We start from the raw sequence: 18556 nt of genomic DNA on the forward strand, positions 1-18556 counted from the left end.
TATACCGGGATAACCTGGCTTCTGTCGAGACTCCTCTGCTAGTTCACTGTTAATGATATGCTAAAGCCTGCTGGCATGTTGACGTGATTGGTTACAAGGTAGTTTGTGACGTCACAGACACCAGCAGTTTCAAACTGTGGGTCTTTTTTTCACTGCAGTTTTAATGAGAAAATACTCATATTAAAACACCACATAGACATATAAACAACATTAAAAACTTGATTTTCACCACAGGGGGGCTTTAAATTTACAACAACAACAAAAAAGCTGATAAAATTATAATACAAAAGTAAAATGCTTTCAGAATAATAGGCCACTATTTTTAGAGAATACTGTAGCTTATCAAATTAGGTAACATTTTATTTCGATAGTCCAATTTAGACATTCATGTCCGCTTGTTTTACTAACATTATAGTCTACAAATACTCTAATGAGAGTTAGTTGACATGCAGCTGCAAATTAGTGAGAGTTAGTTTACATGTAGTTGCAAATTTAGAATGTCTAAACTAAAGTGGACTATTGAAATCATCCTCAAATTATTTCTAATACTTTGCCAAGCGCATAAATCGTCCATGTTGCTTCCCATGTCGGGGAACGTGATGTTGGAGTTTGGTACCAGTCAGCAAGCAAATGTTATCGTGGTTAATGACACTTTAAAGTGTCAGTCTCCAAAGTGCCTTATTTTATGACTATTATCAGACAATTTATCTTGAAAATGGAGCATTTCAAAGCCATTTTGCAAATCCTGAAACAGTAGTTGTGTGACATTGATGTAATTGACCAAAGTGTGGGAACAAGGCTTGCTCTGTAAACAGTTATGGATTTCAGCACCCCAGTGTACGGGCGACTAGTTTGATTACTTTTGTTGTTTCAGTTGGAAAAGTTTCAGCTGAGCCTCAGAGAATTAAAAATTCCTGGTAAAAAAACAACTGTGTGATCTGAGCAGGGGATAAACCTTCTATTTCACTGTTCAGAGAATAAGAGATTTTTTTTTCTTCTTCTTTTTTCCATGTGTATCCAGTGCTGGAATGCTTTTTCCAATAAATAAAACTTATTTTAGAAACAAAAATACTAAATAGATGCAATAAAATTGCAACATTCATTATCCAATTGCATAAGCACCAAGAAAAGAAACAGCTGTGGATGTTTGTCTCTCAAAGAAAAATAAATGCAATGTGTGTGGTTTCACATTGCATGACTTTCCAGTGATGACATCATTAAATCAAGATGCGTTTTACATCAAAGCAGTTGGACTAATGAGAACCTTCTGATAACTTATGATATCTCAGCTCAGCTGTAAGCAGGAAATGACAGAACATCGACGTCATGGAGATGGAGTGGGACGGTGCTAAAAAGGCACATTATAACATTTCGTGGCCCTGGATGATGTTGAAAGACGCTCAGCGAGGACCCACGAGACTTACAGTCGAGGGCCCATTTGTTGAGCTATGTTTATGGATCATGTGAGTAATATAAACAGAAAGCACGTTTCTCCGCTCCGCGCGCTCTGAGCTCGAGCTGAGTTGGCAACAGGAGCCCACCTGTGTTTAATCACAAAGACACGATACATGCAACTTCACACCGACCCAGCGCTGAGGGCTGACGCTCAAGCTCTACAAAGTGGAAGGATGAACTGAGAAGTCGCGCTTTGGACTCCTAAAACTTGCGTGTGGTGAGATAGAGGTGAGTAAAAGGTCATAGATGTTGAACTCACCGATGTTTTTCCGAGCGCGCGAGCGTTCCGTTCCGCGCGCTGCGGGTAATGAGTCTGTGACAGACAGCGCGAGAGAATGAGAGAAATGCTTCATTCCGCTCTTAAATTTTTAAAAGCGTTGTGGAACTCGGCGGGCTGTTGCCATGACTGCAGCGGTGTAGCGTTTCGCTGCAACCGGTACCTCAAACTCCACTGCGAGCGAACTGATTGATTCACTTTGAACTTCATTCTGTGGATTGATGTGAAGTTGTGAACCTGTGTGCTTTTAAACATTAATTTACGGACATGGTTGTGAGTACACTTCACTTTTTTTTAAAGATGTCCTTGTTGCAATATGTCTGATTTGTTGAGTTGTTGTGTTTAACAATGCATGAAATATACAGACTGAATATACAGAGGACACCGGGGCTAGTTGTCACAGGGATTTCAGTAACTATAATAGACTAATGTTTAGTGTCAAAAGTCAAATTAGACAATTGTTTTCACTGTCAGTGGTTTTGTATGTTGGTTTCACACACTGAGTTCACTTAATTAGAATAATTAAACTAAACTTAAATTTATAAGTGATAATATATATTTATATGAAATTTGTTCTCAGGATGGGGCAAGTTGTCACATGTTTTAAACATCATGCATGCATTCGTTTAAAAAAATTTTTTTTTTTATATATATATATATATACTATTCAGTAGTATTACTACAGGGTAACTGTAACAAAATATGCTCAGACTGTTCGTTTTACTATCATAATAATATCACCTTTTTTTTGTTCAGGCATACCTATGTTTATAAGATGACACTCAACACACAGAAAGAGGGAAAGGAACCACTGAGGAGAAGAGCGAGCACTCCCATCCCCTCCTCTCGTCAAGCAGGCCGGGGAAATAGAGACCCCTCGGCTGACCCGTATCACCCTCCTCTCGCCCAGTCAGCCTCTTACCACCCTGGAGACAAGAGCATCCACTCACGGGCCAACTGGTCTTCAGACTCCGAGTCGGACAGCTCTGGATCCGAGTGTCTTTATCGTGTGGTTTTGTTGGGGGATCACGGCGTGGGGAAGTCAAGCCTTGCCAACATTTTTGCTGGAATACAAGAGAAGGATGCCCACAAACACATTGGAGGTATACAATCCAAAATATATTATGGTTTTTGTTCATGACTACATTTTAGTTGATTAGGTTGAGTTCAATTCCTTCGATTCATAAACTGAATGTTGTTGTTTAACCATAAATATAGCATTGACGCACTACTGTAAATGCATTTCAGTGCCTAAAATAACCTTGACTAAACTGTTAGGTCTGTCTGATTGATTGAACTCTCAGATTGTCACGCGTCATCATTGATCCTGAAACATTAATTGTATGGCGACATTGATTAATACATCAGTCAGAGCAAACAGTACATACAGTACATTGATTTGTGTAGCAGCTGTTGTCTAGAGCTTTGCTGCCTGTTTTATGCCTCCGAACACAAACTTTGCAGTGGTGTAAACATTAAACCTTACGTTAAAATCTCAGTTTAATTTGCTGGAATATATGCATTGCTTATAACGGGACAACGCATGACTGATTTAAAGTCAGCACCGTTGTGTCATCTGTCTCATTTTTTCAGTCCTGTCCATCTCTTGGTCTGAGACAATCCATTTCGACTGACACAAAACCAGTCCATCAGAGACTTATGTATAGGCCAGTTTAAATGACTTTAATATTCAGCACACACATTTATGTCTCTCTAATTCATTGATCTATGCAAAATGCCTTTATGAAAGCATTAGATGTGCGTCTGCGAGAGGCGATTTGTTGACCTACATGTTGTTGTTGTTTTGTCTAATGGCATATGACCCCATGTCTCGTGGCTGTTTTGGCTTTGACCTGAACAGAACATCATCCTGTAAATAATCATCTCATTGACAGGCAGATGTGTGTATATTGATTCTTGTATCACTGGAGACAGATTAGTAGGCTACTCTTCTGCATGACCCTATAAATACATATATTTATAACTGAACCTATATGTAAATACAAGAAAATGAATGATTTTACTGTTTTTTACTTATGCTCACCAAGGGTGCATTTATTTGATCAAAATGTGGTAAACACAATATTATTGGTAAATATTATTACAATTTAAGCTGTTTTGTATTCACTCAAAAAATGATTTTTTGCCTCTTGTTCAGTTTAATTGATTAAAATGAGCTAAAGTAACACGATTTTTTTTTACATTTAGTCACAACTTAATTTAATTGTGCTTAATCTACCTAATATATTTAAAACTGAAGTTAATTCATTTGTGTTAAAACTACATGAATCGTTTTTGTTGACAGTGGATCTGTAGTTCCCAGAATGCTTTGCAAGGGGCTGCATTAGGAGAGTAAATTTAGCAATTAAGTGTTACTTTATGTGTTTTTCAGTAAACGGAAAGATGTTGGTAGTTTAATGTTCAGTTATGTTGGATATTTAGAGGCGTTTCTGTAATGAGTGTCACCTGTGATTAAGCTATTGGCACTCAAACCTAAGCTAATGTCAGTACTGACATCAGTCTGTTCTTATTTGTTCATTATTGTGTATAATGATGAAGGAAACCGCATGTTTGAACATAAGAAAATTAAGAAAAAATTAAATTGGACCAACGTAAAACAATTAAGTTTTACTATTGTAATAAAGTTAAGGTAAACATTTTAGAGTAAATGAATCTGACCTAAACCAACTAAATTGTGTTGATCCAACTAAACTGATTTATTTTGAATGAACAAAATTCAATTGTGTGTTGAAACTTTATTTAATTAAATTGAGGATAATGAATTCATTTGAGTGTATATTATAACATTTTCTAAAATGTCATGGTTGTACTTTATTTTACAATTTGTGCACCTACAGTATGTGTACTTGCCTAAGAAAGTACTGGGTAATATAAGGTAACTTCATGGGCTAAGGTTAGGTTTAGGGGTACATTCAGGGTTAGTACCTAGTTATTACCCAGTTATTAAAATAATAAGTACATAGTATGTACATAGGGAACAGGACTGTAAAATAAAGTGCTACCAATGCTATTACTCTAGTCTTCAATGTCACATGATCCTCCAGAAATCATTCTAATGTGCTGATTTAGTGCTTAAGAAACATTTAATTATTATTTTAAATTTGTTTTTAGGATTCATTAATGAATAGAAAGTTCAAAAGAACAGCATTTATATGTAACATGTCACTTGTGATCAATTGAATGTGTCCTTGCTGAATAGTATAATTTCTTAATAAAGTATTCATTTCTTTAAAAAAAAGAAAAAAAAGAAGTACATTTGAATATATTATGTACTATTAATCTATTATTGTTAATAAGAAGGCATTACACTTTAAAAATTAATTTGAGATATAAGATCTTACTGTCAGTTTTCTATCTTAACTGGCTTTTGTTGAGTGACATGTTTGTTTTGAATGCATTGTTCACCTTAGTTAGCACAGTGTTATCATATCTGTAAAAATGAAATATGCATTGGCCCTCGGTGGTTGAGGACACCGTTTTCTGTAGGGCATGTCTGGGTTATATTTTAGATCTGGCCTTAACATTTAGATGTGAACTGACATGAAGTTTTAAGACACTGAAGTTGATTAAGGACAATGTTATTGTTTACTGTGAATTCAAATGTTTCAAGCCTGGCTAATTGCTATATATCTTGTAGAGGTCTCTAAAAGTGGCAGACTAGATTTAAAGTGGAAAAATGAGACAAGGTCAGTATCAACCTAGAGTGGAGCAAAGTGTGTTTTATCTTCTTGTCAAACTAGCTATGCGATCAGTTTATCAGACACGGCTCAGTGATTTTTCCACTATTCCACTCTACATACATCTTTCACGCTTGTGATTATAACAAAGCACTGTTCAAATGTATTGCACACAAACACATTAATGGCAGCAAATTATTATTATTATTTTAAATTAGTGTCCATGATAAAGGAAAGGAAAATATTTTTAAATAAATAACATTTTCCTTTTACTTTGTGTACAATTTTTTATTTTTTATTTTTTTCTCAAGATAAAGTTTTTACAAAATGAAATGAAATATTAAAGTTTTTGGGAAGTTGCACCACATTTTACAACCTGAACTGGTCATACCTTGTCATTACAAGGTCAAATTATCTGATATGTGACTTACTGACTTTGATTTGTGGCCAAAAGTTTTTCAAATATTAATATGCATTGAAGCACTTTTAAGCAAATAGTAGATTATGCCAAACTGGTTTCTTTTTAAAAAATGTCACCCTTTTAATAAGCTTATTTCTTTATTATTAAATCAGGATTGTTGTATCACCCATTTTTGACTTTTAAATGTAAATTAAATGTAGAAATTAAAAACATGCCCATCATAGAAGATATGTATTCAAGTAGTTGTATGTGTGGGTTTTAAAATATTTTTGAGTAAAATAAAACCATGGTAAAAATGTTTGTAACACTTTACAATAAAGTTAACCTGAACTAAGAATGAACAATACTTTTGCAGCATTAATTAATCTTAGTTAATGTTCATTTCAACATTTATAATACATTATTAAAATCAAAAGTTGTATTTGTAAACATTAGTTAATACACTTTGAACTAACATGAATAATGAACAATTAGATGTTTTCTAACTCACATTAACAGATTAATATGTGCTTTGAAATGTATTGTTTATTGTTAGTTCATGTTAGCTAATACATTAAATAATGTTAAAGGGTTAGTTCACCCAAAAATGAAAATAATGTCATTTATTACTCACCCTCATGCTGTTCCACACCCGTAAGACCTTCGTTCATCTTCCGAACACAAATTAAGATATTTTTGTTGAAATCCGATGGCTCAGTGAGGCCTGCATAGCCAGCAATGACATTTCCTCTCTCAAGATCCATTAATGTACTAAAAACATATTTAAATCAGTTCATGTGAGTACAGTGGTTCAATAATAATATTATAAAGCGACGAGAATATTTTTGGTGCAGCAAAAAAACAAAATAACGGCTTATATAGTGATGGCCGATTTCAAAACACTGCTTTATGAAGCTTCGGAGCGTTATGAATCAGCGCTTCGAATCATGATTCGGATCGCGTGTCAAACCACCAAACTGCTGAAATCACGTGACTTTGGTGCTCCGAACCACTGATTCGACATGCTGATTCATAACGCTCCGAAGCTTCATGAAGCAGTGTTTTGAAATGTACTGTACTCACATGAACTGATTTAAATATGTTTTTAGTACATTAATGGATCTTGAGAGAGGAAATGCCATTGCTGGCTATGCAGGCCTCACTGAGCCATCGGATTTCAACAAAAATATCTTAATTTGTGTTCGGAAGATGAACGAAGGTCTTACGGGTGTGGGACGACATGAGGGTGAGTAATAAATGATATTATTTTCATTTTTGGGTGAACTAACCCTTTAACAAATGAGACTTTGACCTAGTTGTAGCATCTGTTCTTAGTTGCCAATGCTGTTTTGGATGTCAGATTGATGTCATTGATATTTTGGAAGTTACTTTATGTGCCAAATAGACTGAAAATGCAGTTTTGCATGTTTCTGTAGAGGATACATATGAGAGAACCCTTACGGTGGATGGGGAGGAGACGACCCTAGTTGTGATGGATACGTGGGAAACAGAAAAACAGGTATGCAAACATAATGCATCAATATGTCTCAACACAATCGACCTCATTAACCTACTTGATGAATTACCAGATGTAAATAAAGGAAAATCTGGAGGCATTTCATCTTCAGGCGGTTGCATGTGTCTGTCAGCCGTGAGTCTTTGCTTTGTAGACACAAGTCTCACCTACAGGGCCATAATGCCCTTTGTGCAATGCTGTGAAAAAAGCATGGCCACTCGCTGCCAGTGGCTAAACTCCATTGAGCGATGCCCTGCAGTGAGCAAGCATCATACAGCTGGCCCCTGCTGCTGACCACACAAGTACAGTGATCGCTCTAGGGCCTAATTACACTGCTATCGATGACTCTCCTCTGTGAGGTCTGTCTGGCAACTGGGCTTTGCTGGACTCAAGAATTGTTTACAGTGATAAATTCTGTAAATGTTACAATGCACAGCTTTAAATTGTTTGTTGTTCATCCCTCAGTATATGCGCAAGTGTTTAAAGGGATAGTTCACCCTGAAATGAAAGCTGTCATTGTTTAATTACCCTCATGTCATTCCAAACCTTTTTGACTTTTTGTGAAGCTCCAAAATGACAACAAAAAGCAACATAAAAATATCAGTAAATAGAATTCTCCAAAATAGAGCACTTTTTTTTCAATTTTTTTTATTTATTTTTTTATTTTATGCTCTTTAAGGCTGAATTTATTGGATTAAAAATACAGTAAAAAGCAGTTTTGTTGTGAAATATTATTACAATTAAAAAATAATGGTTTTCTATTTTAATATATTTTAAAATATAATTTATTTCTGTGATCAAAGCTGAATTTTCAGCATCATTACTCCAGTTTTCAGTGTCACATGATCCTTCAGAAATCATTCTAATATGATGATTTGGTGCTCAAGAAAACAATATTAAAATCAGTTGTGCTGCTTGCTATTTTTTTTTTTTTTTTTTTTTTGTGTAGAGAAAATTTTTCAGGATTCTTAATTGAAAGTTCAAAAGAACAGCATTTATTTTAATTTTGATTATAATTTAAATTATACACTATATAAGCTTGAAAGCCTCAATTCACTGTCATCATATTGGAAAAAATTACTAGTTAAAATGTCTTCAGTACAAAAAATATTCTTTTGTGTTCCATTATAGAAAATGACAGGTTTTGATTCATATGAGGGTGAGTAAATAATGACAAAAAGTGTTTAACTTTTTTGATCCCCTAGGAGGAAGATGAGAAGTGGGTTCAGGATTACTGCATGCAGGTGGGGAATGCTTACGTTATTGTTTACTCCATCACTGACCGCAGCAGCTTTGAGAGCGCATCGGAGTTACGAATCCAGCTGCGGCGCATCCGGCAGGCTGAAAATATTCCCATCATCCTTGTGGGCAACAAAAGTGACTTAGTGCGCTCTCGAGAGGTGGCAGTGGAAGGTGAGAAAAGTTTTGATGTGTATCATTCACACAGAAACATCATAGTGGGATGTTATGCACTACAGTTCAAAAGTTTGGGGGTTTTTTTGGAAGAAATTAATACTTTTATTCAGCAAGGATGCAGTAAATCCATCAGAAGTGACAGTAGCATCTATTTCAAATAAATGCTGTTCATTTAAACTTTTTATTCATCAAAAAAAAAAAAGGTATGGTTTCCACACAAATTTTAGGCAGCACAATTCATTTCAGCATGGCTAATGTGTTTATAGAGCACCAAATAATCATATTAGAATGATTTCTGAAGGATCATGTGACACTGAAGACTGGAGTAATGATGCTGAAAATTCAGCTTTGCATCACAGAAATAATCACATTTTAAAATGTATTCAAATAGAAGACAGTTATTTTAAATTGTAATATTTCACAATAATACTGTTTTAGTGTATTTTGAGATATGCAGCCTTGGTGATCATAAGAGACTTAAAAAACACCAAAAATCTTACCAACCTCAAACTTTTGAACCGTAGTGTGTGTCACAGTAGCTACATTTACATGGACACTTTTTGTTTCAATCGGAATGAAATTATTCAGATTGGTGAATCCGAACACAGTGTTTACATCAACACTAAATAAAGTGATCGGGTTAATGCGTGTGTTTACATGTCACAAGGTTCAAATCGGAATAATCTTTTGACTGGCACACTGCATGAATATACAGAGTTTCCCGCTGTCGGCACACACTAACCATCATCCTGCTATCGCTTCTTTTCTTTGTTTTAAAATGCAGACTTAATATTTATCTATTTCGGGTCCTGATTAGGAGATGTCGAGCACATGAAGATTTGTGCCGTTCTGCTTATATTTATTAAGCAGTAAAAACACCCCTTCCCGCAGGTCTTGGCCAAAACAAAGGCATCTTTGGATGAGAGTCCGAAGCAAAGACTGCTGGTACGGCATTCACATGCAGCACTTCACAGATGATAGGTGGAATGAGAATTTTAGAATGACACGACAGACGTTTGACACTATATCTAACAACAACAACAGCTCGTTCTGTGCATCTTATGTCGTTATGCCATTTCTACTTCATTGCATATGTGCAGAGCTTTCCAGTGTCAGTTTTCAATCTGATATAAATCCAAGTGTTTACATGCCCTATCGAACAGATTAGAAAAGGCTTAAACCATCCCTTAAAGGGATTGTTCACCCAAAAATGAAAATTTGATGTTTATCTGCTTACCCCCAGGGCATCCAAGATGTAGGTGACTTTGTTTCTTCAGTAAAACACAAATGATGATTTTTAACTCCAACCGTTGCAGTCTGTCAGTCGTATAATGCATGTCAATGGGAACACAATTTATAAGAGTCAAAAAAACATGCACAGACAAATCCAAATTAAACCCTGCGGCTTGTGACGACACATTGATGTCCTAAGACACGAAACGATCAGTTTGTGCGAGAAACTGAACAGTATTTATATCATTTTTTACCTCTAATACACCACTATGTCCAACTGCCTGGAGCGCACGGCATCCGGTGCGTGAGGTGTGTACGCGCTCTGGCGTAGTTTAAAGGATTAGTCTTTCAAATAAAATTTTCCTGATAATTTACTCACCCCCATGACATCCAAGATGTTCATGTCTTTCTTTCTTCGGTCGAAAAGAAATTAAGGTTTTTGATGAAAACATTCTAGGATTATTCTCCTTATAGTGGACTTCAATGGTCTCCAAACGGTTGAAGGTCAAAATTACAGTTTCAGTGCAGCTTCAAAGGGCTTTAAACGATACCAGACGAGGAATAAGGGTCTTATCTAGCGAAACAATCGGTCATTTTCTTAAAAAATACAAATACAAACACAAATCATCGTCTTGCATGTGCTTCCGCTTTCTGTATTCTTCAAAAAGCTTATGCTGTATGTCCTACGCCTTCCCTATTCTACTTACGGAAAAAACGGAACTGGCGCCACGTTCGTTCCGTAAGTTCCGTAAGCTCAGTAAGGAAGGCATAGGACATACAGCATAAGCTTTTTTATAGAGTTGTATTTTTTTAGAAAATGACCAATCGTTTCGCTAGATAAGACCCTTATTCCTCGTCTGGTATCGTTTAAAGCCCTTTGAAGCTGCACTGAAACTGTAATTTTGACCTTCAACCGTTTGGAGACCATTGAAGTCCACTATAAGGAGAATAATCCTGGAATGTTTTCATCAAAACACCTTAATTTCTTTTTGAACGAAGAAAGAAAGACATGAACATCTTGGATGACATGGGGGTGAGTAAATTATCAGGAAAATTTTATTTGAAAGTCGACTAATCTTTTAAACTGCGCCAGAGCGTGTACACACCTCACGCACTGGATGCCGTGCGCGTGCTCAAGTGGTGTATTAGAGGTAAAAAATGATATAAATACTGTTCGGTTTCTTGCACAAACTGATCATTTCGTGTCTTAGGACATCAATGTGTCGTCACGAGCCGCAGGGTTTAATTTGGATTTGTCTGGTTTTTTTTGACTCTCATAGATGGTGTTCCCATTGACATGCATTATACGACTGACAGACTGCAACGGACTTAAAAATCATCATTTGTGTTCTACTGAAGAAACAAAGTCACCTACATCTTGGATGCCCTGGGGGTAAGCAGATAAACATCGAATTTTCATTTTTGGATGAACTATCCCTTTAAGGCCCATTCACACCAAGAACGATAACTATAAAGATAACGATAAAGATATAGTTCTAAAAATGTTTCTAAATATAAAAAAATAGCACTGTCCACACCATAGCTATAACGATATAGAGAAACGACATCGCTATGATCAATGATTTTTTCCAGCTGTTAAATGATGAACACTGACAGCCAATCAAAATCCATTCTAATTTAAGTACTCGGGCGTTTAAAATGGCGGACAACATTGCGAAGAAGTTAACCGCCGAGGTTCAGAAAAAGTCAAAGACAAGTCAAACCACCTTTTCAAGGATACTTTAAAGAAAATGGATATATGGAAACAATCGGTCATACCCTCGGAATAAACGGTGAGAAGTATTAACGATGAGATCATTATGCCAGGCAAACAGTGTAACACAAAATTACCTCAGCGCTAGTTTTCGACAACATTGTCTGTCTTCCTTTGAAGTTGCAGTGAAAAAGACTAGGCGTTTTATTCCACTATATTGACTTTATTAGCTAAATTCACTGTTAGATTATATCGATTACACTAGCTATTCACGCGAAACATAGCATGCTGAGGACATCTGCTGGTGAAAGCAGTGTAAATGCAACAAGAACAGCAAAAACATGTTGTACACACTTTAAAACCGCAGCGCGTGAGTTTAGAATAAACAGACCGTTATTGTTCGGTAGTGTGGACGCAAATATAGTTATTCTTGGTGTGAACGGGCCTTTACAATACGAATAAAATTTCAATCGGATTTAGCCAATTCATTCCGAATTACGTGGTTACATGTGACTTTTTTTATTTTTTTATTCCGACTAGTCTGATTACAAACTGATTATTAGGGTCCATGTAAATGCAGCTAGTGTAACCCCTGAAGCACAAATGTTTGACATGGTGCAGACAAATAAGCCTGAAGGGCTGCCATGATGTGATGTGATGTGATGTACGGCCAATGGTTTCACACAACCCTGGTCTTCTGTGGCAGAGGGTCGGGCTTGTGCCGTGGTGTTTGACTGCAAGTTCATAGAAACCTCCGCCTCCCTCCACCACAATGTTCATGAGCTCTTTGAGGGCATTGTGAGGCAGATCCGACTGCGGCGAGACAGCAAAGAGATCAATGAGCGCCGCCGCTCTGTCTACAAACGAAAAGAAAGCATCACCAAGAAGGCCAGACGCTTCCTGGATCGACTGGTGGCCAAGAACAACAAGAAGATGGCCATGAAAGTGCGCTCCAAGTCCTGCCATGACCTCGCAGTGCTTTGAACCCAAAGATCGCTCTCATTCCTTGAACTCTGGGTTTCTTTGTTTTCTGTTCGAAAAGAGGATTTGACTTTCTGACAAATCCACTTTTGAAGGTGAACATTAATTCAAATGTTTGTTTTTGTTTGTTTGTTTATTCATTCCAATCGAATTATTGTATTGAAAAGCTTTTTACTGATTACCCTGAAGACATTGAGGTTGTGCTCATTGTTCTGTCCTATAGATCAAATTTTTGATAGTCGTTTGAATTAAACCAAAGGTTTATTACTGTATATCACCAATTAAGTGGTCTTTGTTTTTTTTTATGAACATTTTATCAATGTTTGCCTTATCAGACTGAATAGACATTAGAAATAATTAACAAGCAATATTTATTATTCATTGTTGTTCATGTTTTTGTTTTTTTTTTTCTAATAAAATTGATAATTCACCTTGTTTTTTCTAAAAAAGAAAGTATTTTGTATACACTGAAAGTCATTTGCTATGAGATGGGCACAACCCGTTGGAAAAGTTAAAGGAGAGATGGCTGAGACCAATGTTTTTTATTTTATTTATTTTAGTTTATTCTAATAAAGCAAAAACATTTTGGACATGTCAATCATCATTTAAAAAGGGCATGTGAATATCCTCCATAAGCCTTTTGCAGTTTATTTGAATGAGGTAGTTGGTCAGTAAACATTATAAAGGTGTCAGATATTTTTGCCGGAACTTATTATAACAACGAAAATAATGGTTTACAGGCTATTTCTCTCTAAATGGTTTTTTTTTAGGCACTGGGAAAATGTTTTTGTACAACTTGATGATGTTGGTTTGTAAATATTTATTTTCCAGAATTTGTATAATAATAAATGGCTATGAAATATGTAAATACAGTTATGCTTTGCATGAATGCAGACATAATAACTTTAAATGTTTTTTTTAATAAATCCCAATCTGTGTTTTGAGTTTGTTTTTTTCTGTTACCACCCAGTCTGTCTTTCAGAATAACATGAGTTGTCATATTTTGTTGTCATAAGTCTTGATCCTCTTCAAAGTTTAAAAATTGGCTAAAAATAGGTTTTTGTATATTGTTTCATCCATAAGATGCACTACTGTTCATAAGTATCTGCTCATATAGCCTCACCTTGGATCTGCTACTGTTATTTGCTCAAAAATGGTTCAGATATCCAGATTGCAGTGGATGTTATCCTGAACACCCCCGTATTATCATTGGTCTCACATACAGTCGAGGGGCTCAGAGGACTTTTTTACAACAATATGGAAACAATCAGTGAAATCCAATCACTGGAACAATGTTTACAAAGGACCACAATGAAATGCCATGGTCAGTCCCTCTTTGTATGATGACAGTTAGTGCTCCACTTAAAGCTCTTAAGCAGATTACTTCTCTCAAATGCTAATTTTTAGAGTGTGTTCGGTGGATGGGTCAGATATGAGGTCAAATATATTCCAAACATAAAAGCAATGCAACTGAAAACCATCACGCCTCATTGATTATTCCTACTCAATGTTAATGCATGAGAAAAGCAATGCAACTTTAAGAAATGTTGATCTGATCTCCAAAATAACGCTTAATTCCATCGTGGAGTTGCAATGCCTGCATTTTGATATTTTATTTTTACTGAGACAAAAAATTATGTCATAATGATTAAGTCATTATGTGCAATCTGTGTTCCGCAAGCCCCAAATTCAGCCCCCAAAATGACAGAGAATGCCATTTTACATTTAGGTCAAGTTTGTTGATGGTAGATTTCCCAGATGCCCATTAAGCCTCATGGATAAAGTTACACTGTCAATTGAGGGTTGCCAATGCAAAAGCAAAAAAGTTTACTCTTTGACTAGATTTTATTTGTGTCCATCTTTCCATAAAGATGTTCCTCCAACTGTTGTTACTTTTACAGTTACTGTTGTTTTATATTTTGATACATACTTAAAAATCTAATTCACCCAAGAATGAAAATTCTGTCATCATTTACTCACCCTCATGTCTTTCCAAACCTGTATTCATTTCTTTCTTCTATCGAAGTCAATGGTAACTGAAACAGAATTTTCTTTTTGGGTAGAGTATCCCTTTAAAGAGCTAGTTAAAGGTGCAATATGTAAGATTTTGCAGTAAAATATCCAAAAACCACTAGGCCAGTGTTATATATTTTGTTCACTCGAGTACTTACAATATCCCAAATGTTTCCAACTATTTGTAAATCGTGAGAAAATTGCAATTTTAACCAAGGCTCCGGGACGTGTGAGGAGTCGCCTGTCAATCGCGTCATACCCACGTTACCCTCGGTTTCCGGTTTTATTTTGTAGAAACCATGGAAACACCAAAGACGCTTTAATATTTACATGTTTTAATAGACAAGGGAACAACTGTTTTGATATATTTATAGACAGAAAACTAATTATTGTTATATAGCTCAACACGTTTAGTCTTATTGTTTAAATCTAATTTTTTGCGAGTACCATGCTTTACCATGCCTCAGAGAAAAACACTATTTTGTGAAGTAGCTAACACAGCATAATCAGATGCAGCTTTATTTTTAGTAACAGTAATACAGCATTTTCTCCATCATACGTTTTAAAATTAATTGCATGCCATTTATCAACACAAGCCATCCAGCATTTAATATGATATTCTAAATTCAATCTAGTTTACTGCAGTGAGCAACAAGTGTCTCACAGCAGCCGCCGAGCGAATGCACAGAGTAACGTCATAACATTTTCAACACTCTCATATGTATCATGATAAACAGAGCTGCGTTACCTCATACTCATGACTGGAAAAGCGGAAGCAGCGCCGGCGACTGTGGCATAATAAAAGTTCCGCTGCTCGTGAGGCGTGTGTTGCGCAATCGCTCCAGCGGCCTCGTTCAGCTCCCACAACACTCGGTCCTGCTCTGCTTCATACTACAATAACATTAATAATCGCATCCATGAACATGATTTCTTCCCGAGTCCTATCCCTATTCTTTTCCACCGAGTGTTGAGGTGAAGACCACATGTCCCAAGATTCCGCGCTTAAACTTGGCGTCATCAAGCTACGCCTTTGTTTTGAATAAGCCTCTAGCGGACAGAAAATATTACATATTGCACCTTTAACCCAAAAATGAAAATTCTGTCATTTACTCACCCTCATGTTGTTTCAAACCTTTATGACTGTATCAGTGGGGGTCCAGTGTTGTTTTGGACCCCATTGACTTTCAATGTATGGGCGTTTTTTCAAAATATCTTCTTTTGCGTACCACAGAAAAATAAAAGTTATACAGGTTTGGAACTACATGAAGGTAAGTAAATAATGACAGAATTTTCATTTTTGGGTGAACTATCCCTTTAACATCCGATAGACTTGTGTTGCTCCCTTGTCCATGTGGTTGAGTATTTTATCCGCATGGGGAGGACATGCGCTGAGGCAACCACTGTTCAGCACTAGGAAAAGAAGCAGGAGGCCAGAACTGCAATTAGGCCAGTGTGCTGCGCCTGGGTCAGCTCTTTCCACTGGCCCCCTTGTCACCACTGGAGTGGGGGAGGGGATGTGGCGTTCTGGCTGGGAGCTCAGTGCATTGATTTGGTCTGGGTAATGGAAAGAATGCTCCACTCCACACTCAACCTTTCCCCCAGCTAATACAGCCTACACATGCAGATCACACGCAAATAAACATCTTTTGTTGTCTTTCTGTGAATGTAATAGGATTTTTTTGCTAGTATAGTCATGCAGTTAGCTAACATTTGAAAAATGTTGAAACTAACCAACATTTGGTGCCGTCTTCAGTTCAGATGTACCATTCTCTAAACTGCTTTGAACTATGATTCATCTCCCAAGCTTTTTTACAAAGTAACAATTAACTTCTGCACATACCCAGCAGGTATGTTTGTGGTTGAAACACATGCAAGGCTATTTCTTTTTCATAACAAGCGGAAGTTTTCTCCAAATACCAAAAATAACTGTGTATTAAGCATCTGACATGAGATTAAAGGGGGCTCATTCAACAGAGCCATGCAGTAAAAAACGAACAGCAAAACGGAAAGAGAGAGGGAGAGCAGAATGGAAAAAGTGAATAAGGCCAAGGAGGTGGCAGTGCATACAGGAAGACGAATGGTCTTGCACCGGTCGCACTGACTGGTTCTTGTAACCTGTCAAGAATCCGGCGTCCTCCAGATGTGTGTCATGTTCATATTGTGGAAAGCCTCTGGAGAGATTTACATTTGGCTGCACTCTGCCTCACCATGAGCGCGGGGAGAGAGAGCTAATTACGGAAAGTTGGCAGCCAGCAGAACATCAAGCAAGCTGTGGTGAGAGTCAATGGAAAGAATGAGATTAAACCAAGAAAAATGTGGGGTCATATTTTTTCTCATTTTTTTTACTCATCAAAAAGATGAGTAATGAATTTGTTACTTTATATTTTTGATTGTATAGGCCTGCTTCTCATGGTATATTTGTTTACTGTTCTGGTTCACTGTCTGACTCAGCGGTCTCAGAGGTATGGTGTAAAATAATCAACTGAGCGACACTGACCTGAGAGAGGAAAAGAGCAGCAGTTTTTTCCCCCGGTTAATTTTTAATGTGCTAAAGGGATTACATTGTTTTTTTTGGGGTTTTTTTTAAATAAGACTAGTCATTGTTTGTTTTTCTTCTTTGTACCCCCACACTTCCTTTGTGGTTTGGTGCCTTAAAGATCACATTATTCCAGACTCTTGGTGCTCTATCTATCTAGACATGATAGATAGATAGATAGATAGATAGTCTTCATTAAAATGTCATTTTATTAAAGTTGTTATATGCCAATTTGAGCTTGAAGGGATTGGGCTGTGGCTAAGGTGTAGTAATTAAAATTAAAACGAAACTTTCAGGGTGTGTTAATGGGTGTGTCTGTGTGTGTGTGTAATTTATTGTCACTTTGCTGTATTTCCAATTAAGACAAGTCATTTCACTCGGCGGCCATCTTTGAAACGCCTCTCGGGCATCCAAGTGCAGCTCCTATCTCTTTGAATGGGGAAACATTAAATTCTCTAAAGCTGTTTGCCAAGCTTTCGATTAAATTTAATATTTGAAATCACCAATGAAATCTGACAACTGTCTCATAAATTTTGTTTCTAAACACTCGAATCATGACAAAAAACAGTATTTTTCAGGCTGGATCAAGCTAATGCGCATGCGCAGTCCTAAACGCGCGTCTCGTGCCTCTGACTGTTTCTAAAGAAACCGGAGCTTCTAACAGCCGCTGAAGTGAGGCGATGACTTTACCAATCTGCGATTGGCTCTTATTTAGAAGGCGGGACTTATTCCGCCATATAGAGTACCTCAGGGATGACGTGTTTTTGTAGGCCAATCCGGAAGTTAGCGGCGCACGGGTTCCCTCGATCGAAAGCCTATGCATTTTTCCCATAGACTTTTGGAAAATCGCAAAAAATAAGCTCTGTGTTTAACAAAGGGTCATGACACTTACACGTTTTGTCTATCAAGATAATCTTTACAAGTTAACACAACATTTATATATTTTGAAGCCTAAATAAAGTCATCAGATATAAAAAGCTAACAGTAGGCTATAAACGGACTACAGCACACCATGGTCGCGGGTTCAACCTCACCACCACCAAGCTTCCTCAAACTTTATTTAAAAACATGCTCGCTGATTATGATCTGCGCTGTGTATGAATACTTATCCACTTTTTCATGAGAAATGCTGTCCAAATGTCCTGTTTGTCATGATGACATCTAAAGTCCCCGCCAAAGGATGCAGTCCCTTTTAGCAATTTGTTAGCAACCGCCGTTTTTAAGACACAATAAAGGTTTAAAAAAAATCACAAGCGGGTTATAACTGGTGTGTTTTATTTCATAGATCAAAACGTGAATATACTTAGAGGCTTTGTC

General features: G+C 36.7%; 1 protein-coding gene across 1 annotated transcript; it reads left to right on the forward strand.

Annotated features, from left to right (window-relative positions):
• Nucleotides 1–1339: 1339 nt before the first annotated feature.
• Nucleotides 1340–13634, forward strand: rem1 (RAS (RAD and GEM)-like GTP-binding 1). Its single transcript, XM_051912222.1, has 5 exons — nucleotides 1340–1683; nucleotides 2489–2835; nucleotides 7267–7349; nucleotides 8552–8759; nucleotides 12416–13634. The coding sequence occupies exons 2-5, from the start codon at nucleotides 2508–2510 to the stop codon at nucleotides 12691–12693; spliced, it is 897 nt and encodes a 298-aa protein (XP_051768182.1). The 5' UTR covers nucleotides 1340–1683; nucleotides 2489–2507; the 3' UTR covers nucleotides 12694–13634.
• The last annotated feature ends 4922 nt before the right edge of the window (nucleotides 13635–18556 follow it).

This window comes from Ctenopharyngodon idella, chromosome 11, assembly GCF_019924925.1.
Source record: "Ctenopharyngodon idella isolate HZGC_01 chromosome 11, HZGC01, whole genome shotgun sequence".
Lineage (NCBI taxonomy): Eukaryota > Metazoa > Chordata > Actinopteri > Cypriniformes > Xenocyprididae > Ctenopharyngodon > Ctenopharyngodon idella.